The 27,523-nt window shown below is 37.3% G+C and overlaps 1 protein-coding gene across 4 annotated transcripts in view; it reads right to left on the bottom strand.

The window, feature by feature from the left end:
- Positions 1–27,523, bottom strand: part of Synd (protein kinase C and casein kinase substrate in neurons protein Synd) — a 91,918-nt gene that overhangs the window by 13,983 nt on the left and 50,412 nt on the right. For 3 of the 4 annotated variants that reach the window (XM_088259968.1, XM_088259970.1, XM_088259971.1), the window contains exons 2-5: positions 20,839–21,114; positions 15,790–15,938; positions 12,154–12,342; positions 3,477–3,488 (exon numbers count right to left, since the gene is read on the bottom strand). In XM_088259968.1, the coding sequence (XP_088116094.1) occupies positions 3,477–3,488; positions 12,154–12,342; positions 15,790–15,938; positions 20,839–21,052 (564 nt within the window). In that variant the 5' untranslated portion in view covers positions 21,053–21,114. The remainder of the gene's footprint in view (positions 1–3,476; positions 3,489–12,153; positions 12,343–15,789; positions 15,939–20,838; positions 21,115–27,523) is intronic. The other variant, XM_088259969.1, reaches the window with a different exon arrangement.

Raw genomic sequence — 27,523 nt, 5'->3', positions numbered from 1 at the left:
CTTTTGTTTTTATTTTACATGTTTTTTTGTGTCCAAGAAAACGTAAGTAAAATATGTATTTTACGTATGTCTAATTTTCAATAAATACGAAAATGTATTTTACTTTAAAAACTTAACACGAATTTGTATACATATTTTTTAATTTTTATCATTTATATATGTTTATTTAAAAAAAAAGGGTTTCATTGCACCTATTGCAACTTTCGAGACTATCTTCTTGCCATGTTATTATGAATAGGAAAAACCTCCTCGGGACTGGATTTAGTATATTTCGGGTGCGGTGGTGGTATACGTGCGCAGATAAGGAAACATAAAGTAAGCGCGATCAAGTGCAAGCGGTGTACACCGCCACCGGGAAGGTAATAGAGGCGATTACGTAAGCGCGAAATTCCGAATAAAGTCGCATTCGGGTACGCGTAACGGGACCCGACCGGGTATTTGCGTGCAGTTCGCCATTTTGCAATTCGTCAAGCGGAAAATGCCGGGATTGTAGAGATGAGTGCTAATTTATTATGGTACCCGCTACGGAGAGAAATACGGACACTTACAGAACAATTTGTTTTTTGTTTATCTTATTCTCTCGTGAACTCTTTGTCCTACATTACAGTACAAAAATTACCCCTATCCGCACCCAATGGTGCATAGAGCACCGCATAGGGTTGGCACGGTGTCAATATGATCTTTAAAATAAGGAATAAGGTGATCTTATAATTTGTATTTTATAACTTTAAAAAAAACCTCTATTCGAGTGGCTAGTCTAAAGGAAAGTAGGTAAATGATGAAAAATACATTACAACACAAAAAATAAAAAAAATAAATTGAATTGGCGGAGAACGAATCCGCGACGCCAGTTTCGCAGTCGAGCGTTGACACAACTACGCCATGGCGTCTGCAATTCACATAATGACTTTCTACGATTTTAAACCTCCCAAAATTATTTTAGGTTTTACGAAAAACTAATATCTTTATAATGAATCCATGTCCAGAACACTGAATACGGTAATAACAAAACAACAACTGTGCGCATAAACAAACAGCAGTGCCGAGAACGTTTTGGTATAAAATGCGCCATGACTGCGTTGCTACCTTGTTAGGATTAAATTGACACGGAAGACAATTTTAGCGACAGGCGAAATGCTCAACACCCACCACATCCTGAAAGCTAAATACGAGTAATGCAGAGGGCATTGATAAATTTAAGTCAGAATTTGTGTGCAAATGATGAAAATTTATCTTTCAAAAAACGTAAATTTTCAATGTAAGAAAGGAAAATATGAATCTCGTATCGTTATTGGACCCTCCGAATCAACACGTAAAGTAAACATGCGTCGCTAGTGAATGCTAGTGATTCGTTCATATACACTGAGTGATCGGATCTTAATTTTGAGTGAATCTCGTTTATGACCGCTGATCCGTTCACTGGCATATTCTTTTAAGGTGAGACTGACCGGAGCATTTCGTCGTAACGTAACACGTTACGATGCGAGCATTCAGGCAGTCAGTACAGCGAGCCGAGCGCTCCATCCATAGTTTCGGAAGCTAGCTGATGCTCACCGCGAGCGATGTTACGACGAAATGGTCCGGTCAGTCGCCACCTTACAGATTCGTCGATTGACTGGTTCATTAATTTATTGAATTTGAATCACAAAAAGTATAGTTTCACGACAGTAAAATCTATTGTCGATCGTCGTCGATAAATTTGTGATAATAATTATCCGTAACACCAGCGCCATTTGTTCGACGAAAGACCCACGGTTTAATCGATCGGGTCTTGGTGAACGGGTGACTCGAGCGATACAGATAAAGGGATGCGGATCTTTTGAAAGACCGGATCTTACACACCTCTAACGTAAAGAGGTGGTCGATCCGCACTGTTGCGACTTCTGCCTGGAATGCTAATAGCATAGTATTATGTTATGTATGGGAGTGGAGAGTTCATTTCACAAGCAGCAACCCCTCCGGTGGAATAATCTGTTCTACCTGCCATACATAATGAAGTTAATGCAGCCAGCTATAGTCCATAGTCCATAGTCCACAGTCCGCATGGAATAATGCATCGACCTCGAGTAACTTGCGGACGGATTACACAAATATTCACGCGTACAGTTATTACCTACATATTATATTTCTCGCGATAGTATCGAAGGAAATCCTACCAATTAGACGCAAATATATTGTTATCGGACGAATTTATCGGCCAGAAAAAGAGAGACACGATTTCCAGTAAAATCCGATAAGAGTGGATTGCGAATCGTTTGAACCGACTTTAAACATTACTCGAACCGAACAAAGTAAAAAGTGGGTAAATTGTATTTTGACGGCGGAGGTAAACAGAAAATCTGCAATGTATGAAAATGTGTCAATAACAAAATGCGCTCATCGGACAAACAATAAAAATTATAACGAGGCCAAAATGGGTGCGAGTGAAGCAATAGGAAAATTACAACTTGATTCAATCAACTCTCGGTGAATAAATATATTTTGTAATATTTTAAGACTTATAAGTATGCCACTTATAGCTATACCGACATAAGTACGAGTCAAATCGTAAATAATATAATGCAGTCGAGTTCGAGTAGTGTTTGGCCGTTCAGGTACCTACAGGCTCAGGAAAACGCGACGCTAATATTTATTTAATAAGAATTAAATAAATGTTAGCGTCAAAAATCACTTCTACTCGTTTTGATTACTACCGGGTTCGTTTCCCAGAGGAAATGAACCGGTGCCTCCAGCACGACAGTCAAACGCGCTAACCACCGCTACATAGGGGCATACAAGGAAGCAACTTTACAGTTTCACGTAATATGTAATTGATTTCTTTCCAAATTAAAGAATAATTTTCTTTAATTTGGCTAACGACCACTTTAGTTTCCGACCAATGCGTCCGATTGGTACATATAATACTTGGAAAGTAATATTAAAAGTATTATAAAGATACCGTTAAAATTAATAGGAGAAAAAAATATTAAAATTAATATGTTATTTCGTTATCCTATCATATTACTTAGAAATAAGCAGGACGACAGATTACATAACATCGAATTAAGTTACATCGAGTTATTACATACTCGTAGAATTAAGTAACTAAAAAAAATACGACTAAGTATATAGTCGTATTTTTATAAATATGTTCAATATATCAACATTTTTTGGATTGTTAGGGTAAACGTGCACACCAAATATACCTGACACGTTTATTGGATTGTTAGGGTAAACGTGCACACCAAATATACCTAACACATTCATTGGATTGTTAGGGTAAACGTGCACGCCAAATATACCTGACACATTTATTGGATTGTTGGGGTAAACGTGCACAAGAAATATTCCTGACACTGTGATAGATAATATAAGAAGGTGCGCATACAAATACAGTAATAAGCGAATGGTTGGATGTTACATCGGGTTAGTGCTAAAGCGACAGCGGGTAAGTGGGACAGAGATTACAAAAGTGGGATAAGGTTTAGAATCCTTACCGTAGCGGCTCGCTGCGACCAGCGGCGGGAAATGCGCCGAAACCAGAAAAAAAACAGAAAAGCCACGTCCAATCAGTCCAATAAAAAAAGAAAATATATGTACACATTGCAATCTTAAATTAAAATGAACCGTAGAGTAATTATTACTTATCGCTTATTTATTACGTATTAGACATATCACCATAAACCACATTACCATCATTAACTTATAGATACATTCTCATGACCAAGCTTCCTCGAACGAATCATAAGATAAGGCACTGTAATCTTGTAAGATAATACATAATTACATAATAAATGGTTATTAGGAATTCTAATGAAAATATCGTCCCCGTTCAGTTCAAAATTGAGAACCATTACTTCTGTGGTGACCTTTTTCTGTCCATAGCGTACACAACTATCGAGCTATAAATATCTAAATTATAAATATAACACCAACCTGGAAGCAAAAAATATCATGTCTTTTGTTACGGGCCTCATAAAAGGTAGAGATGGAAGATATTAGCCTGAACGAAGACGATACACGATTTCAATCTCGTATTTCAACTCGCTTGTCATAACATTTAGCGAACGAAAATTCATAAAAATCTTTTGACACATCATTACACTTATATCGTATGTATGTCGATAAGAAGAATGTAGCGTATTAATTAGTACGTATATATTTCGCAGAATTTTTAGGATAATCATTAAAACCATTTCGGTATATGATTCCCACCTAAAATAATACATTTAAAGCAGTAAATCTTAATACCCAGTATTCGGCTATAAACATCCCTAAATACACCTTTATACAAGATATACGGATAAAGGTGGGTGTTTATGGGCGCTCTTATAGGCCGATTCCATTTCAATAATTCACTTATTCAATTTATTACGATTAAAAGTTTTATTTTTATTTTTATCGATTTAAACTATCGAATGTTTATTTTTTTTGAGAAAACTGGGTTTTGACGTTTAAAATTAATAACAGGTCGTGAATACAGCAAAAAAACATTACTTTAAAAAAATAAAGTATGCAAGCCGCTACGAGACGAGGTTCAATGTTGTTAAAAATAACAAAGTTCACATTTAGTCAATGAATATGATTCATCGAGTAATATTGTTATCAGGGTCTTTTGTTTGCAGCGTGCTAGACATGCAACGGATATCCGTCCAATATCCGGTAATGGGCCATATTTGTAAACTAAAAATATACAACAAAAAATACTGGAAAAAAATGCGGAACACTGAAAACACCATGCCCAAACCTAGATTATGTTTACGACATACTAACAAGGGCAATCCTTAATAAAAATAACTACGTAAAATCGAATAAATACATAATGCACATTCCAGAGTGTTGTTGGAACAATAAAATAATAATAATTAGTATTATGCAGTCGGCGATGGCGATGGCGCTACTCTACATGCGTACTCGTATATTGTAGGAAAAGAGTTGCTTCTTAACTACCTAGATCTATCCAGACCAGTTCCCGGCGTTCACGGGCCCATCGCCTCGCAGATGCTATATTTTTCTAATTGTCTAAACCTAAGAGCTACAAGACAAATGAAGAGCCATCGGAACGTACTTTTCCTCGTAACTGTCATGGCAACCTGTTTTCAGTCAGAAGATTTGAGACTGCGCTGAAACCCTTCTCAACTAAATATCGTAGTCGAGGGGTTGTTGAAAATCATTCCAGAAGACAATGACACATGGATTTATATTCCTATTATTACTTGTTAGTATTTTCGCGGATTTTCCTTTCTTCCTGATGAAGTATGCCTCGAAAAATCATTTAAATTTGCCCACCAGAGCACTTTTAACACTTGATCTTGATCGCCCCCGTGTGACGTCAATCGCTCACTGGGGGGCGATATAGGCCACGTTGAACAGTATCTAATATCACCACCATTCTCTTGCCTTTAATCCGGAACACCATTACACGTGCAAAAATGCACGTACCTATTTAATGGCTCGACCCCCAAAAAGCTAACAAATTAAGTTGAAAAAAAACACGTTGCGATCTATATTATACATTAGCTTATTAGAAATATAGAAGTTGATCATTACAAAACGATAAACTAAATAAAGTCATTCGGGGATGAGCGGCGATGGGGTATAAGCGATAAGGGAAGTCGCAATCTGTCCCCAAAAATGAGACCCGTAAACGAAAAATTATTATTTGTCACGTATGTAAAACTTTTTGATAAACGATAAGCTGAGGGGATCGCAAGGTTTTTACTAAATTTTTCATTATTTTCCCCTGGTTGCGCAAACATTGCGCGTGTAGTGGATAGTCGCTGGAGGACTGAACTTCATATACTATAGTTTACAAGCGATGTTTCTTAGAGGAATGATATATATGTGTTATGTACATATCTATGTATTATTATACATTGGTAATGAAAGTATTATTAAACTGTTGTAAGTAATGGTAACAATTCAATCGTAACCACGACTCATAATCAAATAAACGTTTTACATACAAAACCAAAAACGTTCTTTGCCTTATTTCCATTGAATCGGATACCAAATCCATTGTGAATCATGAGGGTCATTAAACTGATGGAATTTCGAAAATTTGTTTGAAAGATGTTTGTGCATTCCAAGAAATTATCCAATACGTATTTTTAAATTCGATTGCATAATTATATCCATTGTGCAGGTGATGTATTTGATAATCGTTACCTAGTATTTTCATGCAACGTCGCATTATGCAATCTGCTCGTACGGCGTAATAAAAATTCTCGATAAAAATATTTTTGAGAGCATAAATTGTGGAGGGTTATCCGACACCTTACAAACGTTCATAAAAACTCCTTGATACTTCGTAAGTTAGTGAGTTATTTTCTTCTTAATCGACCACTCCGACTAATCCCTCCCGATTCACGCTTTCAATATAGAAATGAAGAACCAAACCTGAAGGCTTTGCATGTTATATATAGGCAAAGTAAAGGTGACGCGACCCCCACTCGTTTACGAGATAGAATAAGGAACACCAGGATAAGGAAAATATGCGAGATCGAAGATGTCATTAGGTGGGGAAGGTAGACTCCCCCACATTGCACTCCACGGCCAACCCCAAGGCAGACCGCCAAAGACATGGATCGACAGCTGGGAATCGACATCGCGGGAAGCTAATCCCTCTTAAAAACAGGCCACAAGGCCTAAACCAAGCAATTATAAATTTAAATTATATTTCAGAAAATTCTAAGAAATACGATCTTCAGGTGGATACAGAGAAAAAAGGGTGCGTCGCTTTTGGGTGGTCAATTAAACACAAGGAAAAAAATAAGATGCTTTAACATAACAACAAAAAAACTAATAAGGCATATTCATTTATTCGCGAAATACTAATAATATTTCAATATGTATGAACGCACAAATTGTGGGAAAATTTATTAAAAAAAGATTAAGAGGTCTGTTTAAAAATCCAATTTACGAATTTTTTTTTTTTTTAAATATTGATTCATCGCCATCGACAAAAAATTTGTAATAGTAGTTGACAAAACAAATGGAATTAATATTCTCCTCTTTGTTTTGGTGGAAAATCAAAATCAAGACCAAGTTTTGCATATAGTGTATAATACATATGTTATGTTTGAAAATCAAAATGACCATTGAAACGAGGTTCACAATATAGTAAAAATAATTAACGGTATTTACCGTGTTAATTTAGAATTAAAAACAACAAAAAAAAACTGTCTTCTTAAATGAAGTTCCAATAAATGTGGCAAACTACACCCGTATAGAGTCGTGCAGAAGAGTTGAATTAGGTTTGTAATGATCTGGGCGTAATAGGCTATAGGCTTGTCTGAGCCGAGGTTCAACGGCCGAAGTCATAGAAGAAAAATAATACCTGATACATTGCGATGATGTATAGTGTATAATATACAGAATGTACCTACAGCATGTGCGAGGGGATTTAGAACAATTCGTATAAGTGACATTAGAGAATTAATTGCATTTTTTTCCTTGGAGCGGCATTCTTCTCTAGCGTTTTTTTAGTCGGTGCAAAACGCGATGGACTATTTTTATGAAACTTTTGAACCGAGTTAAGAAATTCGATTCAATTCATTTGGGTTTTTTTACTAAAACCGTGCATAGTGCGTTTACACTGTTTTGGAGAACATTGATGATTACCGAACTATAAAGCCTGTCTGTATCACAACATCAAAATGAGCTGCTTAATTTAGAAGGGGAAGGATTGAAGATGAAAACCGCCATTAACGTCAATTGCTGCAGATTTGGGCCACACTTGTGGCCTTCCACTGCATCTTATCAAAAATTCAAACTGTCATTAACATTAAACTACAGGATGTTTCGTGAAAAACGCTTTGCTTTGCATTAAAATGAACAAGTACAATAATAATGAACGTTCTATAATGATACGGAAAACTTTTTGGAACCCCCGCGCATGGCGTATTGGCGTACTGGCGTGCAGGTACCAGATACCAAGTACCAGGCGAGCACGTGGCCCGACAGGTATCCACTATCCACAGTCCTCAGCCCGAGGGCATTGTGGCCAAGTTCACGAATCGCCTGTTATTTTGTAAAAATAACGCCTTATCACAATTTATTACAGAGCCGCCGATGATTCGGAGAATAGCCCCGTCGCGCTCGCGCCCGCCTAGTTCCGCACGCGAGAGAGAGAGACGCGACGCTGATTCGGAATTTGGTAGAAGACGAGCGCGAGTTCTTCACACCGCCATTTTTAATTCTACTCTCGCGATTTGCGAAGAAACGGGGCGAGAGCAAAATTAGCTCGAAATCCAGACGTGTGGTTAGCTTTGATATATTTACCATAATGAAAACACAGTTATATCCCATTCCGAAAACAAGCTTATTTTCAATATAACGTATTCTTTACAACTATCCCATAGTCAGCTGATATCTCGAATGCGTAAAGTGACATATATCTTGAATTGATTAGTCAATTAGTAGAAAAGCAAATACACTAAATACAGAAATATTTTTGTATTGAAATTTTCGTTGAACATAACGGATGGCGGTTGCGTTAGCTATCGGTCATCGAAACACGGGTGTTGAGCGTCGATATTTTACGAAAGGATAATTTGGAGTGGATAAGGGTGAGGTACAGGGGGTAAGGATCAGCGTAATATATAATTTGTTTGTGTGGAATTTCAATACAAGGCAATTTTTAAAGGCAATAGACACGTGCATTAAGTTTTAAACTTATCCTTTCCTCATCCCCACTAACTAGTTGATTGATCAAGAATACAGGCCGTCCACGACTCATTAAACATTTCGTACAATAAAAAAAACTTATTGCACATTTCTTGAATGCGTTGTAATAAAAATGATCTCTGCAAAATAATATCTCATCAGTAGCATTACTAATTCAGCAGTTACAGCAGATGCAACTCATTTGCATATAATTGGACGGAACTTAGCATCCCGCGTTTCATCATAACTATCTGCTTAGCTGCATATCGTCGGCTCAATCCGTGAAATGTCTAACGCCACCCGAGCTTACTAAGGCAGAATAGATTACAGAATAGATTCAAATTATAATTTAACCATCAAACGCAGTTTAGCGGTTCCAAAAACACACTTCGTTGTATTCCTCACTCATTCTTCTAACTCTAATCCGCAACCGATGGTGCACGGGGCACTTCATCGGTTCGACGCCATGTTAGTTTGATCGTTAATTCCGCCAAGGCAGGGTGACCTATTGTGTACTTAAGTTCCCGGGAATATGAAATAAATATTATAGTAAAAAATCTTTTATTTAATTTTTACTCTAGCAGTCGAACCCGGGACTTCGAGCGCAGTAGTTAAACCCACAAACCGATGCACTGCGTACGGAACGCATAAAAAACAAATCAATTGGAAAACTCTGCCTCATTTTTACATACAACGTTTTGCCTAGATGGAATTGGACACTTTACGGATTAAGCCGACAATATTGCACAGTACATAGGTAATAGGTACACTCGGGGATTGTGTATTGCTTTGTAGGGTCGGCACAAACTTCTTTATTTTTTTAACTGTAGCTTTATCCGCATCCAGATGGTTCATAGGTTACTGCATTGGATCGACGCGGTGTTAGCTTGATGCTAATTATATGAAGACAAAATGATTGGCCGACGCATTGAATCGTCGGATATCGAAAAGTAAAGTTAAATTAAAAAAATGGATACAGGTGATGCAATAAAAAGAGGTCAGGGTGAAGGATAGTGTACTGCTGTAGGAAAGGAAATGGATCAAGAATAGTAGGTAGAAAAAAGAGAAAGCAGCAATGGTTCGGGCACTTGAGGTTGCATATCCGTAATCGTACTAGCTTGTGTAACTTGGACACTGCATATTTATTCAAGTATCATAAATACGATACAATTTACAATAATTGGTTTCTTCAGCCCTGGAAATATCAGAATAACAAATTGAACTATAACAACGTTTGGTCCTTAGGAATCCTGTTCCAATGAGGAAGGAAGTGGTTCCCGAGTATACCGACGAGGTCGTAATGGTAAGAAAATGAATATATATTATAGTTAGGTACATCTGAAATAAGTCCGGCGATAGTGAAGGCGCTAAGAATAATTTAAACGTGTAAAATCGACAACTCGCGAGTTAGTATTTTTCCGAGTGGGAGATGATTTCAAATCTCAATGCTAACCGCGACACGTAAACTGGTTTCAAATATTAATATACCCTATCTCCCGTAAGTGGCCGGTCGGATTGGAAGCGACTCGATGGCGTTACATCTTCGATTAACATATTTATTACCGCGTCCCCTTTTGTGAGATTCTGTTTCTCCAATTTGCATAAAATTCCATCGGATTACATCACGTTATTTACGTGATACGTCGCCTTGTCGGAATCATTATGAAATAAATGCGCATTTGCGTTTCACTAACGAAGATGGCGCTTCGTGATCGTTCATTATTGCCTATTCTTCTATCTAATCTTGTAGCGAACATTACGAAAAGTCTTTCACGGCCTAATCGACTCTTAACGCCCCCGTTTAGACAAAATTAACTACGAGTAACAGACGCTATACCATATAGGCTCATGCGACTGCATGTAGAGAAAAGTCTATACGTTAAAAGGAAAATCCGTAAGAAAATAAACCCATGTGCAGAAAACTCAAAGCGAAAGCAACCATCGTCGCTTTGTTTAATGAAAGACAGTTCAAAATGTCCTAATAATTTGTTCATAGCCCATTTATTTTTATGCCACGAATGTTTCAAAACAAAGCCCATGCCTCCGTTGGCGATTTGTGCCACTTTATAAATAAATATTATAGTGAGAAATCTCCAACATTTAGTTTGACCCCCCGGAAATCGAACCCAGAACTTTCCAGTACGGTAGCAAAATGCGCTAACCACCACATAGCGGTGGTGGGGACAACAATAATCTTATAAATTTCAAATGTTATATCTTACATTGAAAAAATAATAATAAAAAACGAAGTTTTCATGTTGAATAATAATATAGAACAATGTTTGATGCTCCAGTAAGTGATAATTCGTAAGGGAAAAGTAGACTAAAAATTAGGTCAAATAAGTCATATAGACACAAAAGGAAGCTTTTAAAGAATAACGAAGACGTAGTGTTAATAGAACATCGATAATATATTTATAAGAGTTACTATTATCGATTTCCCTTAAACTAAGAAAGTGGAAACCAAAACAGGGCTGGCGAACCAATACAAGGAAATATCACATCCTAATATTCAGGAACAGTCTTTTGAAAAACGAAAAGTCTAGCGATTAAATTTAAACATAATTTCGTTATAATAAGGGATTGAATTTAATAAATCTCTTTCTTTGACCCCTATCCTCATTTAGATGTACATAAGGCATATAATATAATTGGACTGACGTTCGATCAAAAGTCGTATTTAAAATATTATAGGAAGCACAGATCACAGGGTGACGCTAAAATCGGAATTAGTTTTGTGGAATTGCGTTTCTTTTTCCTGAAACTGATTTTTTTTAAAGAAGGATAGAATTGCGACAACATCAACCTCTGGTGAAATCAAAAAATTTTTTTTTTTCAATAATCGGTGAAAATAAATTCCGTATAATATTCATCTGGTCTGAAGGAAAAAGATATTTAGTTCATAAAGTTTTCAACACATAGCAGCTCAATATACAACTTCTGAGAATTCGGGAAAGTGTAATATAAGTCAGTCAATGCCAGGTCGTAAGCCCTGTTAATGCCCAGACATACATATCCCCGCCGTGTAAAAAGGAGCTTGGTTTATACCGTGACATCTAGCATATGTTAACATCAACTAAATTAGTCGATATCCAAAGGTTTTGAATATCTGACGAAGGAAAGCAGATGTTCGGGAATACATTGATATGCCGAATGACCCAAAACGCGATACTCGTAATTATTTATTACTTGACTAGCATTTCTAGGTATTATTTGTGTTAACGGACATTTAATATTAAATATAATAACCGACAATTCTGTTCTTGTCAACGTGTATTTTCCTTTTCTCGACTTAAATTACAGGGTACATTGTATGAACTGTTAAGCTATCATCTTCAATCATAAATAAATATATTTTTCAATGTTCGAGCAGTGTTTACGCTACACCGCCACACCACCACACCACCACACCACCACACCACCGGTACGGGTTTACTTTACTTTATATTGCCTAAATATCGTGGAATGCACCGACGGATGGTGTGTGGAACACCTGTCTAGTCTCACCTGGTCCGGACTGAGCGAGGTGTCTCCGGCGGCGTTCCTCTCCTGGTTGGCGGCCGAGCGCTGCTGCTTGCAGGCGGTGTGGTACTCCGTCCTCGCGCGCTCCACCCGCGTCAACAGCTTGCACCAGGGTTTCTGCGCCTTCTTGAACGCGTCTTCCATTTCTTTTCTTTCTTTTATTTGGATCATCGACTGCGAAAAGGGTCAAAACATTAGTAGGGGTGGAGGGTACGGTGAATGGAGCGTTCGCGAGAAACGTGGAATACGAATAACTGATGATTGATGACACGCTAATGTCGTATACCCGGTTTTGTCAATGGGCCATTTTCACTCGGAAGGAACATCGGATTTAACATACTCCGCATGATTTTATTTTTAAGATTCTTCTTTATATTCAATAAAAATCCCAAATATAAATATTTTCATATTTATACATACATACGTGGTTTAATTCGGATGAAGCAATAATATTTTTTCCATTCAAGATCCATTTATTTTTCAGCTAAATCTCATAATTCCACGCTAATAACAATAATGAAATGAAACGTTCACATTTTCCATTAGATTATGATACATCGCTGTCGTGTAAATGTATTCTAGGATGAAATATTAAACTTAAATATGTATTTACAATTATTAAAATAACATGTTTGTAAAGAGTTACATAAATCAAATGAAATGTCTACTGTAAGGTGTAAGTCATGATTACAATGTAAATTAACTCTATTATTAATATTACGGTATCGATTGTGTCAGAACTAACAATAAATTACGTATCCTTTTATTGAGATATCTAATTAAAGGTAATTCGATATATTACACACGCAATGTGAAATGTAATAAACTAAACTAATACGTGTATAATACAAGGTAATGATACAAAAAATGCATCAGATTCGGATTATGGCACAGTTACTTCGTATACTCGTATATTGTCGGTCGAATAGTGAATAGCTTTCGGCGTGTTTAGAATGGTAAAGGTGGAGGCCATTATTTGAAGTCGGCTGGACTCGAGTACCACTCACCGCCTCACTAATCGCGTGACATAACCGTCGGATATTCGGAGTAGGAACTTTGATATCGTTGCGCGTTCTTACGAAATGTCCGGAAAGGGTACCGCAAATGTATACTAGCCCAGCCCAGCGCCGCGGTTTACATGGCGATTCGGGTACTAAAAATAATTTTGAGGACTGTCAGTTTCATAATCATGTATTAAGATTTTATTGATATCTCACAAGTAAATATGGAAGAGTGCGCATTTACACGGTCTGATACCTGTCATCGGATGACTTGAGTGATCATTTTATAAACTTGAACGTTCGCCATTCTTTCGACTACTGAACATTCATATTGCCTGGAATTTGGAAGTTATATGATATATTTCAGGTTTTCAAACTTAAATAGGCTCTTCGTATAAAAAAATATATCTTTACTTCGTCCATACGAGGGGTGGAGGAGCTGTTTTGTAGATTTTTGATAAAACATACTTCTATCATGAGGACGATAATATTTTAAATTAAAAAAAGCGCAACATTCTTTGGAGGTGTTGTACATAGGTGTGCGCCATGCGCCTCGGGCGGGTATCGGATTGGGCACATTCAGCCAACAATATTATTTGATTTATCGGTTGCGTGTAAAAAATAGATTAATATTACTTCCACTGCTATTTCTGGAATTCTATGACGATTCTGAACTATAATACTCTGTGCACACTGCATATATTTTTCAAATAAAACATTTTTGGGTCATATGGAATATTGGAGGTTTAACACCAAGAAAATGGAGAAAATCATCTGCAGAAGCCGCTATCAAGCAGCCTTTTCAAGAAGCAACATCCTTATATTAAATCATCTCCAATATATTACATTAGCTGTTCCTCAGCTGTTATATATCTTAAATAATCACGTCATAATCATACGATTCAACGTTAAATAAATTCACCTTGTAACTAGGTGTAATAAAATATAAATGATAATAATGTAAGAACGCGCGTTCTCAATCAATATAATGATCATTCAAAAGAATCCATTTGATAAAAAAGTAATCTGTCACGAGTACACAAAGGTTCCGACATTCCTCACTAGTTGCTTATCTATTGTAATGTGTCTATTTAAGTATAGGGTCCGCCATCTAAAGTTTTTTTTTTCAACTAGTGCTTATTTCGTGAATGGTAACACTTAGCTCATGTCTGATTTGACAGATAATTAGTTTTATCCTTCCGCTGAGCGAATATGGTTGTGTATACGCTTGAACAACGCTGGGAAATATTGCGACATTACTTTGAAAATCATGGTAATGTTGCAGAATGTGTGCGAAAATTGCGTACGGTTTTTGGAAGAAGAGAAGCACCGTCAGCTCCGTATGTTCGTTATCTTGTGAAAAAAGTGAAAGAAACTGGCATCCTCATCGATAAACCAAAGCGTGAAAAGCCAAAAACAGTGCGTACACCCGAGAATATCGATGTTGTGGCAGAAAGTGTGCGTGAAGCGCCATCAACATCAATTCACCGTCGTTCTCAACAATTGAACATTTCGGAGACATCATTGAGACGAATTTTGCATAAAGACCTTGGTATGACGCCATACAAAGTCCAATTGGTTCAGGAGTTGAAGCCAACTGACCATCCAATGCGTTTTCGCTTCGCTGAGTGGGCCTGCGATCGACTTACAGAAGATGCCGATTTTGCCAAAAAAATCATCTTTTCGGATGAAGCTCATTTTGATCTTGGCGGGTATGTAAACAAGCAAAATTGTCGTATTTGGGGCACAGAAAACCCGCACGCATACATTGAAAAGCCGGTACACCCAAAACGAGTCACTGTTTGGTGCGGATTTTGGTCCAGAGGCATAATTGGGCCATTTTTCTTTGAAAATGAGCAAGGAGTGGCCGTTACAGTCAATGGCGATCGTTATCGGGCCATGTTGAACGGATTTTTGTTCACAAAAATTGAAGAGGAGGGTATTGGCAACATTTGGTTTCAACAGGACGGCGCTACGTGCCACACAGCCGAAGCTACACTCGATGTTTTTTATAGCATTTTCAAAAAAAAAAAGTTATTTGGCGGACCCTTTATAAATTTAGTTTGGACTTCCAATTCTCCTCACCCTCGCTTTCAATATTCGTATTAAAACAAATCCCATTCTTTCTTACCGACCTCTATCAGTATAAACGTGTTTTTTGTTCGATTATAATTTCACCCGCCTATCGGAAGATCTGTGTTTTCCGAAACTAGAATTGCATAAATAAACTCATGCGGTCTTAAAATGTGTGAATTAATATAAAAGATAATGTGACCCTTTAGGCCTGACGATAGACGACGCAATGTATTCAGAAACGTCGAAGTGCTACCGACTTATAATAACCCAGATGGGCCTGAAAATCTATGAAATTTAATTTGGGTATCTCATTTTCTTTATGAAAATACGAAAACTTTTGGAAACACTGAACTAGAAAATAATAGAACCGTAAATAAGCACTTGTTTGAGGAGTCGATCCCTCTAATCGCCGTGAATCACGACAGTGAAATATTATCCTCGGAATCAATTAATTAAGACTTTATCATTGTATCGATTCGTCAATTTCTGAAGTTAATTTATCACGATTTGTTGCTACAAACGGAAGAAGGTAGTGTTTACTCACCTTGTGATATGTGTCTTTTTGCCAGTTTTTGAGCTGTTGTATGACGTCATTGTATAGGTTATCTTTTACTTTTGTGTGTAGGTCACATAATCTATCAGACTCATTTAGGACTCCCTTCCACGCGGCCTCCATCGTACCGTACTCCGGACCTGAAACAAGGAAGGCGAGTTATTATCGTGGAACTATTCCGCAACCAAAAAGTTGCGACGAAGACCAAAGATCGCTTCCATACTTCCATTTCGAAAGGAAAGTGGATGTGATAGTAATTGAAATAAAGAGCAAATAATAAATTAACGAAAAGGGCTGATTATTTTGCATATTTTTGGAAAGCTGTTTCCTAATGATGAATATCGAGAAAATACTGAAAGGAGGGTACATGCCGAAAACAGAATAAATGTCGTACTGACATAAATAACAAATAAACCCTTATCAGCGGAAGCTAAACAAGCAGTCTACACTAGAATCCTGGATCCTGATATCAAACAAGCCCAACTAACTCGAGTGTTATGTGCGGTAATCCCTCGTCAACTGCTGCTTTAAGATAATACGATTTGGTATATACTCGTATTATACGTGACAGCTGCAGTATACTACCAGATTTAGTGTGGTGTAAAATTAATCATTCAATCGGGTTTTTTAATTACTTTTTTCTAAACAAAAAAGAAGAAATAAATCTTTATTCAGACCTTAACAATTTTTTATGTTAATTGGAAAAGATGATACACATCAAGTGGTTGCCGCCAGTGTTGACACACATTTGTTCCGGTTTTATCAATCTGTTTGTCAACTTCAGCTGTCTAGTTTACAAATGCCAAATATGATTGACGCACAACGCCATTTGCAAAAATTATAACATCTTCCGATAGGGTGATTTATTTTGTGCCACCCTGTAGGTATTACTAAATATCGAATGATATCATTGAACAAGAATGTTATCAAATTAATTCGTTATCAATTAAGCTTGCAATCGCACTGAACGGGGCGGGGCGGAATGTGATAACAGCGCACATAATAAGTAATAAATATTTCTTAATTTCACGCTCTGATAAAAAATATTGCGGCCGTTATCGGATATCACCTTTATTCACGCATTAGCGATGACCTCCCGGCTCCCGGCTCCCGGCAGACAGTCAAGAGAATCACGAGACGGAAACAATATCGAAATCAAGTATTGAAATAGTTTGCTGACGTGATAAAATGATTATTTTACCGTAGACAAGGTGAAAATACAATATAATAAACATTACACAATTTTAATAAGTCGTTAAAATGTACTCTTAAATACACGATCGTTTATTATTATTGTGATTGAAAATGAAAGAATGGAAGTTCAGAGCGGAGAATTACGCACAAAATAAGTGAATTTCAAAGAAGACCGTTGTCAAAAATGGATAGTACGAGGGGTATAAGGGTTACATATCAAACTTAAAATCTCTCATCTCTATGACCATTGCACTCCTGACGCATTCATTTCATATGAATATTACCTACCGGCATTTTCATTTGATTAATTTGACGTCAGGACTAATGCATGTAGAAAACATGAAGGCATTATAATAAAAAAAAATACTTAAGCACTTATTTTGAATAGAATATGACAAAGATACGATGGAGTTGCGTATCGTTAAGCAGAATGGATATTGGTACGAGTTTACGCGATGATGGATGGATGGATGTTACAATACAAAGAGTTCGGGAATAGGACTCGAGGAGATTATTGAGGTGATGAAATTCACGTATAAAATAGGAAATGCGTGATACTAAACTCGCTTAGTAAATGGGACTCGAACATTAAGGAAAAAGCTTTTATTTCTCCTATCGTCGCTCTCTCGACTAACTTTCGTAACTGACATTTTTTGCAGGAAGAAAAGTCTGACATCTGTATCTTTCACAGTTTAACCGGTACCGTGTATTTAACTATTATCAAATCTGATAAAAAAATAGTATTTACAACAATACTAACTAACAACCACGCCGCTTCATTGTATCAAAATGAGTCATACACGGTCTGCATGGGATTTATAAACAATGACAAATGCGAATTTTTTTTAACCTAAAACCGTTTTTATGGTCTCGATCGACAAAGCCACATTATTGGCGCTTTACATACTCGTATAAACCTAGAACCTACTGACCTCAATCCGCGTACATCCAATGGTGAAAAAGCACTTCATAAAATTGATACAATGTCAACTTGATCGTTTATTATATGAAGGTAAGATGATCAGTCCTGCGCTTCAGGTACCAGTCCAGGGTAGTATTAAATAAATATTCAAGTGAAAAACACTCATACTATTTTGAACACCCTAGTAATCAAACCCGGGACCTCTAGCGTGGAAGCCAAATGTGCTAACCATCACACTATGGAGGCAGACTACATATATGGACTACGTATATATAGCCAAAACAAGTACGAAAAAGTAGGAAAAAATTAAATTTCAATATTCCGAATCTATTTTTTTTTAGTTTATTTAATGTGCATGTAGATGTAGAGTATATATCAATTAATATTGAACTTATCAAATAAATGACAAATCTATCGTATTTCGTTTCTCATTTTCTCCAATATAAGTTAGTCTGCGTTAGAACGAAATGGATGATAGATAATAACATACAAAAATTATAAATGCAGGAGCTGTGATGACTATACGTACCGCTTGACAGCGAATTCGATAAGGAATATTTTGTGATATCGTAATTAATGTTGCTATATTATGTATAGTATAGTGTACATATCGAGTACATGTGCAAATAGATTATGTACGTACTGCAGCAGTTGAGTCATCAATATAATATTTGTGGTTTTGTGTAGATGGATGTGTGTATTTAGCACACATGTGCCGATACAATCTAATTCAAAAGGCCTTACACACTTTGCTACATACATCCGATATAATACAATACAATACAATAATATCATACAATTTCTACTCTATCGATGCATTCACCAGTATTAATGAAAAAGTTAAAATATAATTTATGTTTATATATTAAACCAAGCTCAAAAGTTGTAGGTACTCGTATATAATAATACAAAAAAGCACAATAAATGGGTTAGGCGACCAGTCAAAACTGGTAGTCATAGTACATACTACTCATTAACATGAATATCAGCGGACGAGTAGACGAGGAGACGAGTTTGTGACATGACCAGAGGATATTAAATGACAAACGGGCCAAGCCCCCGCGGCCTAACTACAGTACTACAGTCAGTTACGTCAATATCAGTACGGGACACGGCATAAGCCATATTACAGTGATTTATTGTACACATGGGTCGTTCGTGAACGACCGGATCTTAATGATAAGTTCACACATGTACATGCATTGATATATGGGTACATGGACCGGATCGCATTTTAGAGCGAATCTCGTCTATGAACGCCGATCCGTTCGCTGGCTTACTGAATCACTAATTCATCGAGTCACTCGTTCACCGATTCAGATTTTAAAAATTGGGGAACGAGGAGTTGTTAAGTACGCTAGCAAAATCCCTTTACCAGCTTTTTTTGCAAGTCGCTGTCGTTCATACGATTTATAAGGAAAATTCTACCCTTCCAGCCGACGCGACAGCATACAATTTATATTAATTTATTTTCACCATAAATATCGTAAGTACCATAACTTTTGTGTATTCACGAATGGAAATTACAATAATCTGCGCTCATTGTTCATAATGATATAAATTACATATATTTCAATATTTAAAAGCTTTTTTGTTGTTGAGAATTTACATATTCGGCTATGATAAAATTTCTGTGGTGCTCTGCCTTCTCTTAATGCCATGATCACACGCATACATTGCTTAATCCAGCACAATATAAACTTAAATGAGAAATGTCCTTATTTATGCTGCTTACATAGTTACACATTACACACCAAAATGCAGACGAAGTTGATTTTCAACAATGACATGATAAAGTTCCTAGAAATTGTATTTCCACGTTTCCAAGAAAATGAACAAGGTCGAATGAATACCCTTGACCTACCTTCGAGGTTAGACATGATGCATGTCTATTATGAGGAAAGATTAGTTCACGTCTTCACGAGACTCAGGGGAGCTTAAAATAAGTTTAGAGCGAAGAGCGAACGGGACGAAAAAAAATCAACACGAACTCGGTTAAGAAAGACAAATCTGCAAAATGCATGTGTCAAACGGCTCGGCATAAAATGCTCTTGGTACTTTATTAGGTGTATATTATATTTTATCGTGAGCACTATTATAAGTATTATTACTACACTAAGTACACTAAGTATTATAAAGTCGTGTGTGCTATATTCGGAATTGCCATGTAAATTTGACATTGTAACGAAAAGTTGATACAAAAACGTATTGGTCACCTCCTGTATTCTACCCTTATCAAGTTAAAATCATCATGTTCTCTAGTAAATTACCGGAACATGACCCGTGTGTTAAAAACCAATAGTGAACGCAGTCGCCATCTGTAATCCAGAGATTTTCGATGATAATTTATATCCGTACCTACCTGTGCAATATTTCATAAACTATCTGTGGTGTATTTTCTTTTCTCTTGGTCGATTCACAATTTTCTTACTTATTATTCAATCGGATTCTAGAAAATCACGGATTTGTGGATAAAATGTTGACAAGATCTTATAAGCACTAGTTGGAAGAAATACAGTCTGCAAGGGATTCTTCACATGGTGTGCGCTCGATGCAGGTTGCCGGCGAAGTGAAGGATTGCATTTCGTAATCCTCGAACCTACTGATTTCACAACAACAACAAAAATATCCTCGAACAGCTAAGCATGAGCGCGTATTGAAGACGTGGCTGTTCCATTTCATTTCTTCGGCGACACCAACCGACAGGTATAATCGTATAATTCCTTTGCCAGTACTCCGGTTCATCAGTCATCTTTCTCATTTCTCCGCCATCTCTTTACTTCTAAAATCCCTTCTTTACCTACTACTTAAAACTTTGTATACATGACACGCAACAGAGCCCTATAAGACACGCGGCACCCTTACCACAATCATTCTAAAATACAATAATCCTCAAGCGCGAGGGTACTACTAAGGCGGGTTACCTTTCTCGATGAGGTCGCTCCACTTCTTGGCCCAGCCGCGCAGTCCCTTGGCGTAGGCCTTCTCCATCTCGGCGCGCTCGGCCACCATGCTCACGAGGCTGTCGCACAGCCGGTAGCCGTCCTCGATGCGGCGCGCCGTGCGCTTGTAGTTGCCCGGCTCCCAGAACGAGTCCGAGCTCACGCCCGGCTGCGGCTCGTCGCTGTGCTGCGACATGCTGCCGCCACCGCCGCCGCCGCCGCACGCCCGCAGCCCTGGCACCCCCGCCCTGCGCGCTCCTGAAACCATAACCGAGTCACGTCAATCTCCGGATCCTACCGAATCTGCACTATTCTGCATTAAATATACATGCCTTTCTAATTTTAATAGAGAACAGATAATAATATTTCGAAACAAATTATCAAATTAGCGATCTTTTAATTTTAATATCGGTAATACTAAAATTATGTCGGATATAATACTAGATATTGTAAAAGATAGTATACTCTACTGACATTTAAATAATTTACTAATTAATCAATGTAACAAAATATTACAATTAAAAAAAGGAAAGTTAAATTTCACTTTTAAAAAAATGTACGCAATATCTGATTAAATTTAACTTATTAACGGATTTCAACAGTAATGGAAATAATCTACTAAAATAATCATTCATTATGAATACTTTACATACATCCCTTTTGACGTATCGTTGCTGCGAATTTAGTCGGAACATATGATAATGATTATCGAATTATCGTATCAACGAATAACTGATAAATCGGATTGAGATAAGAAAAAATTAAGAAAATATACAACACTGTAAAGAAAAAAAAAACAGGTTTATTATGATTTATTCGAGGTTGCGAAACACCGGTAACTAGAATTTAAACAGATAATAAATACCAATGTGTGCGAGTAATAAATTAGAATACAAAGCATCGATCATTGATACAATGGCAATGCCTTGCACAATACGCGAGCCGTATTATTAGCAGCAAGTACAATGTACATCTTGAGCTGTGTTCGTGATTAATTATTCGCTTGTATACATAAATTACTCAAATAAGCTTGCAAAGATTGTAATATCGTCATATTATTGACATAGTAAGGGCCATTTGGCAATTTTAACGCTATAAAAACCTTCCAAACACAAAAACCGACGAGTTTACTACAGCCATCGGAAGGAAACCTTACTTTACTGTTTTTAAACTTTATATGCAGTGACTGAGTGCTAATAATGATAATGTGGAATCACTCTCTCATTCTAGATAGCGTATTCTGCCTATGCAGCGTTTACCTTTAACTTTCGCATAAAATGGCTAAAGTATCTTTTCTTTCGGTGTCTATATGTATAACGCCTCCATCTCTTCCCGTGCGTTTGAAAATATCTTCGTTTCCATCTCTTTCAACCCACTTTATTTTGAGAATTCTAATTTTCTTAGACTAGAACCTTCTATTATGACAGAACTCTAGAATTTTCTTAGACTAGAACCTTCTATTATGATATATCGGCCTCGGACGCCACACAGAGTGGCTGCTTTGTAAGCCCGCTCCATCAGTTAATTAATTTCTGGCGGATATTTGCATCCAAGATCCGTAAAATTTTACATACTTATAAGTGTTGTGTTTGGTGACAATATAAATTTGTAAAAGTGTAAATATTCCTTATGGTAGTAGTGTAAAGTAAAGGATTATATGTTCCATAATTCTCAACCAAGAATTTGAGGCGTATGAGCGCCCCGGAATTCCTTTCCAAATCCGAACATCTGGGATACCGCCAGCGAAAGCGGAGATTTGTTTGGAAAGGGATGCAAAGTCTTGGATGCAATCTCCAATCCGTTGCTACATCCGAAGCTACAACGTTTAAGAAATGGAACGCCGAGAGGGATGGAGACGATACACGTGTGCCCAGTATGGACCCCCTCCCCACACCCCCGCCCCTACCCCGCTGATGACCGTCATAAATTAAATTAAATAAACAAAAAAGTGAAAATAAACAGTGAACGTTTTAGGCTAGACCATAAACTTAAACAATATATTATAAACAGTGTGTTAAGGGATAAGTGGATGATTTGAGTTTTGTTTTTAGGGTTACTTTTGATATAATTTTAAGCTTATATTAGTTCATGTTCTTTGTATATTAGTGTATCTATAATTAAATAATTAATGAATTTATAAGTTTAAGTATGTGCAAATAGGATAATAAAAGTTGTGCGAGAGAATGCCGTTACGTAGCAGTGAGGCTCACCACCCACTATGCAGCGTCTCTCGCGGGGGTGCAAAGAGGAGGATGGAATGCCGCATAGGCGCTTGGAATATCCGAGGAGGAATGGATAAGAAGATGAATGAGTTGTGCGAAAGTATGAAGAGCAAAGCTCTAGACATTGTGTGTGTAAGCGAATGCATGAAAAGGGGAAGTGGCACGTTGGAGCATAATGACACGCTTGTTCTGTGGTCTGGAGTACAGGACACAGAGCGGGCGAGTCAGGGCGTCGCGGCGCTACTATCCCCAAGAATGGTAGAGTGTATGAAAGAATACAAATGTATAAGTGCCAGGCTCATGTGGATCTCCTTCAAGATTGGAGTCACGAGTATCCTTATCGTAATAGGGTATGCTCCTGTGAACTCATCTTCTGAGGATGTGAAACGAGAGTTCTGGGAGAGTGTAAGAGAAGTGCTGACGAATAGAAGATCGAATGAAAGAGTGATTCTAGCAGGTGATTTTAACGGATGGGTAGGCACTCGGAGGGATGGCTTCGAATCAGCCTTAGGTATGTTTGGTGATAACAGAACGAATGGTAATGGGAATAGTCTGCTCGAGTTGTGTCTGGAATGGAACCTCTTTATTTCGAATACTTTTTTCGATCACAAGGGGATCCATCAGTATACGTGGGAGAGAGGGAATGAAAGGACCATAATCGATTATGTTGTTGTTGACTCGAGATTGAGGAGAAATACAATCGATACGAGAGTATTTAGAGGGGCTGAAATGGAGTCGGACCATTTCCTCGTCGTATCGAGAGTAATTCTGTTCCGTGGATGGCGGTCCAGGAACAAAACTGTTCCGGTTTCATCTAGAGTCAAAGTTGAAAAACTACAAGTCGAGAATGTAAGTAAGTCGTATGAAAGGGAAGTGAATGAAAGATTGAATGTAAGGATTATGGATATGAATGTAGACGATACCTGGGAGCACATCAAATCGTGTATGTATGAGTCAGCAAAGAGTGTATGTGGAGTTGCGATCCAAGGTAGAAAAAAAGGAGATGCATGGTGGGATGAGGGCATGAAAGGACTTGTCTCTGAGAAGAAGAATGCTTGGCTAAATATGTTAGCAGTTAACGATGTTAAGAGTGAACTTTTTAAAATAATGAAAGATCGGTATAAAGAATGTAAGAGAAAAGTGAAAATGGGAGTAAAAGAACGGAAAGATTGTCTAAAGAGAGAAGAAGGTATGAAAATGTCAACCCACTTTCAAGAAAACATTAAGCTTTTCTGGAAAGAGGTAAAGAACGCAAAAAATGAGACTGAAAATGGAGGTATGAAAGTTATCAAATCAAATGATGGAAAAATATTGACGAATGAAAGTGAAGTGAAAGAAAGATGGAAAGAATACTTTATGGAAATTTATGAAAGTAACGGCAATGTCTCCACCGAGACACCCATAGAGGCAAGGGTGAGTGACGGTATGGTATGTGAGATAAGTATGTCAGAAATAACGAATGCCTTAAAATTAATGCGGAACGGTAAGGCTGTTGGGTATGATAATATTGCTATAGAGTTTGTAAAATGTGGTGGACTGACCACCCTCACATGGATTCACAGACTATTTAACCTGTGTCTTGAGGAAGGATACACACCTCTGGATTGGAGAAGGGCAGTAATCATGCCTCTATTCAAGGGAAAGGGATCTCGCGCAGAGTGTGGGAATTATAGGGCGATAAGCCTGCTAAGCTCTGTCGGTAAACTCTATAGTAAGATTATAATTGAAAAAGTTAGAATGGTGACGAAAGAACGGATTTGGGATGTGCAAGGTGCTTTTATGAGTGGAAGAGGTTGCACAGATCAAATTTTTGCACTACGAATGCTGACGGAAAAGTTTTTGGCTAAAAATCAGAAACTCTTCTGTGCTTTCGTGGATTTGCAGAAAGCGTATGATAAGGTTGATAGGATAAAATTATGGAGCGTGCTGGAAAAATATGGAGTAGACAATAAACTTATACAAGCAGTTGCTTCCCTCTACGAGGGCAGCACAGCTAGTATAAGAGTGAATGGGGACATTACATCATGGTTTGCAATATCCAAAGGCGTAAAGCAGGGATGTGTAATGTCACCATGGTTGTTTAATCTCTATATGGACCATTGTATGAAAGAGATTGAAAGTATGGGAGTCGGAGCGAAAATGATGAATATAACTGTTAGTTGCTTGCTGTATGCGGATGACGCCGTACTGCTAGCGAGCAGCGCGGAGGACTTGCAACTAATAGTGTCAAGAATGTACGATGTATGTATGGAAAATGATCTGGCAATGAATGAAGGTAAGTCAAAGGTCATGGTGTTTGAAAGAGAGAAAGATTTGACAGAATGCAAGATTATCGTGCACAATGAATCCCTAGAACAGGTGCAAGAATTTTTATATCTAGGAAGCATGTTCACAAGGGATGGAAAAGTGGATAAGGATATTGAGAGAAGAGTGAATGCAGGGAATAGAATAAATGGTGCTTTTAACAGAGTGATTGGGAATAAGAATATGTCCATGGAAGCCAAGCTAGCGGTTCACAACGGCGTGCTAGTACCGACACTAATGTATGGAAGCGAAACATGGAACTGGCAAAGGAAGGATGAAAGCAGAGTGAATGCTGTTGAAATGCGCTCCCTCAGACGAATGTGTGAAAAATCATTGTATGACAGAATTAAAAACGACGATATAAGAAAGGAATGTAAGGCTGAACGAGGAATAATTGAAAAGATTAGAAAGAGCTCTTTGCGGTGGTATGGACATGTGGAGCGAATGGATAGCGAGAGAATGACTAAGAAAATATATGTGGCGAATGTGAGAGGGAAAACAGAACGTGGACGACCGAAAAAGACTTGGCACGATCAGATTAATCAGAACCTAAAATCTGGCGGTGTCAAAAGTCTGCGTAATCGGAGGGCATGTATGACTAGATGTATGGATGTGAAGGAGGCTAGGAGTGTATGTCAGGACAGAAGAGTGTGGCGTTCCATCCTCTCTGCCTACCCCTGCGGGGAAACGGCGTGATGGTAGTAGTAGTAGTAGTAGTAGTAGTAGAACCTTCTATTCGATTTCTTAATAGAACCTTCTAATTTTCTTTATGTAGATATCTTTAGTGAATGCCATATTTTTAAGCTACGGTATCATTCTCAGTTCGTTTATATTTTTCTACTTTCAGATTCCAGGTAAGTTTAGATTTTTATTTTTAATACAAATGTTAGGATCTGTTTACCATACGCCGAGAGAGGGTACCATAGGGAGTGTGTTAGTTACATTTATCTTTCTCATTTTACACTCATATTAAGTTCATCAATTCCTAGCGGACGTTACGTTAACGTTTTAACTACGTATGTAGATAACTTTAGCTTTTTTTTAATGACTTTAGCATTTTTGAACATATCGTCGATCCGTATTGCTACATAAAACTTAAATACAGATGTTACCGTATCTCCAAAACGGATATATTCAATAATTGTAGACCAATAAATATCTGCTATATTACGATATAAAACAAAATCGGTCCGTAATGCCTACTGCCAAGTAAAATAGGTACTTGAAAACTAATAGAAACACATCAGTATCCATAAAATGGTTGCATTCCCTCGAGATGGAAATGATCGTGTGTTTTGAAACGTGAAGATTCCTCAAGAATAACAATTAATAAGTCGCAGAAATTTATTAATGTTTTCATATTCCTACTGAAATTCCGCGTTCGTCATAAATAGTTATAACTTTAAACTTTTATATATTGTATATTTACTCTCCGTATAACATTTGGTGAAACGTCCGGTAAAGATAAAAATACGTGTACGTGGCAAATGGCTATTTAGTATCTAGGCAAACGGCTAAATTCCTAAGCAAACTGAACGCAGGAGACGAGATCTGCAAACATTGTTAACAGAAGATACACAGAGACGAAACGCGCCTACCAAGCGGCGGTAGTGAGAGATGCGCGGAGCTGTGGATGGAGGTACCTACAGAGGGGCGCCCAAAGGAGGGTAGGAACGAGACACTTTAGTAATACAAATTGATATATTCTTATCTAAGCGGGTTTACAGAGATTCGTTATAACAACGCGTACAATAGGGTCTTTTCATACATTGGGGATATCGCTTTATATGTATTAAATATTTAAATCGTTATTTGGATTTTTATTTTAATGTTACTATTTACAACATTTTGAAATACTTGTTACAAATCTGGATTATCTCCAATTATAGGAGTTTATTACATATTTTTCTGACATGTCAACATAGATGAAGAAGAATATGGAAGTATGGGAATTTACGGCATTTACATATATATAGAACTTCCAAGAATTTGAGTAGCGTGTTGTCAATCATAGGTAGAATTGGTGAATACTGATACAGATGTTAATGGTTTGTGATAACTAAAATATGGGATGTCTTTGATGCGATATTTTCGAGATAACGGAAAAAATTGTTGTTCCGGATTTTATTGATGAATCGTTG

The sequence above is a fragment of the Brachycentrus maculatus genome, unplaced genomic scaffold (genome assembly GCF_059751285.1).
Source record: "Brachycentrus maculatus isolate JH-2025_06_01 unplaced genomic scaffold, ASM5975128v1 h1tg000122l, whole genome shotgun sequence".
Lineage (NCBI taxonomy): Eukaryota > Metazoa > Arthropoda > Insecta > Trichoptera > Brachycentridae > Brachycentrus > Brachycentrus maculatus.
Note: the sequence above shows the minus strand (reverse complement) of the source record. Positions and strands in the feature narration are given on the sequence as shown.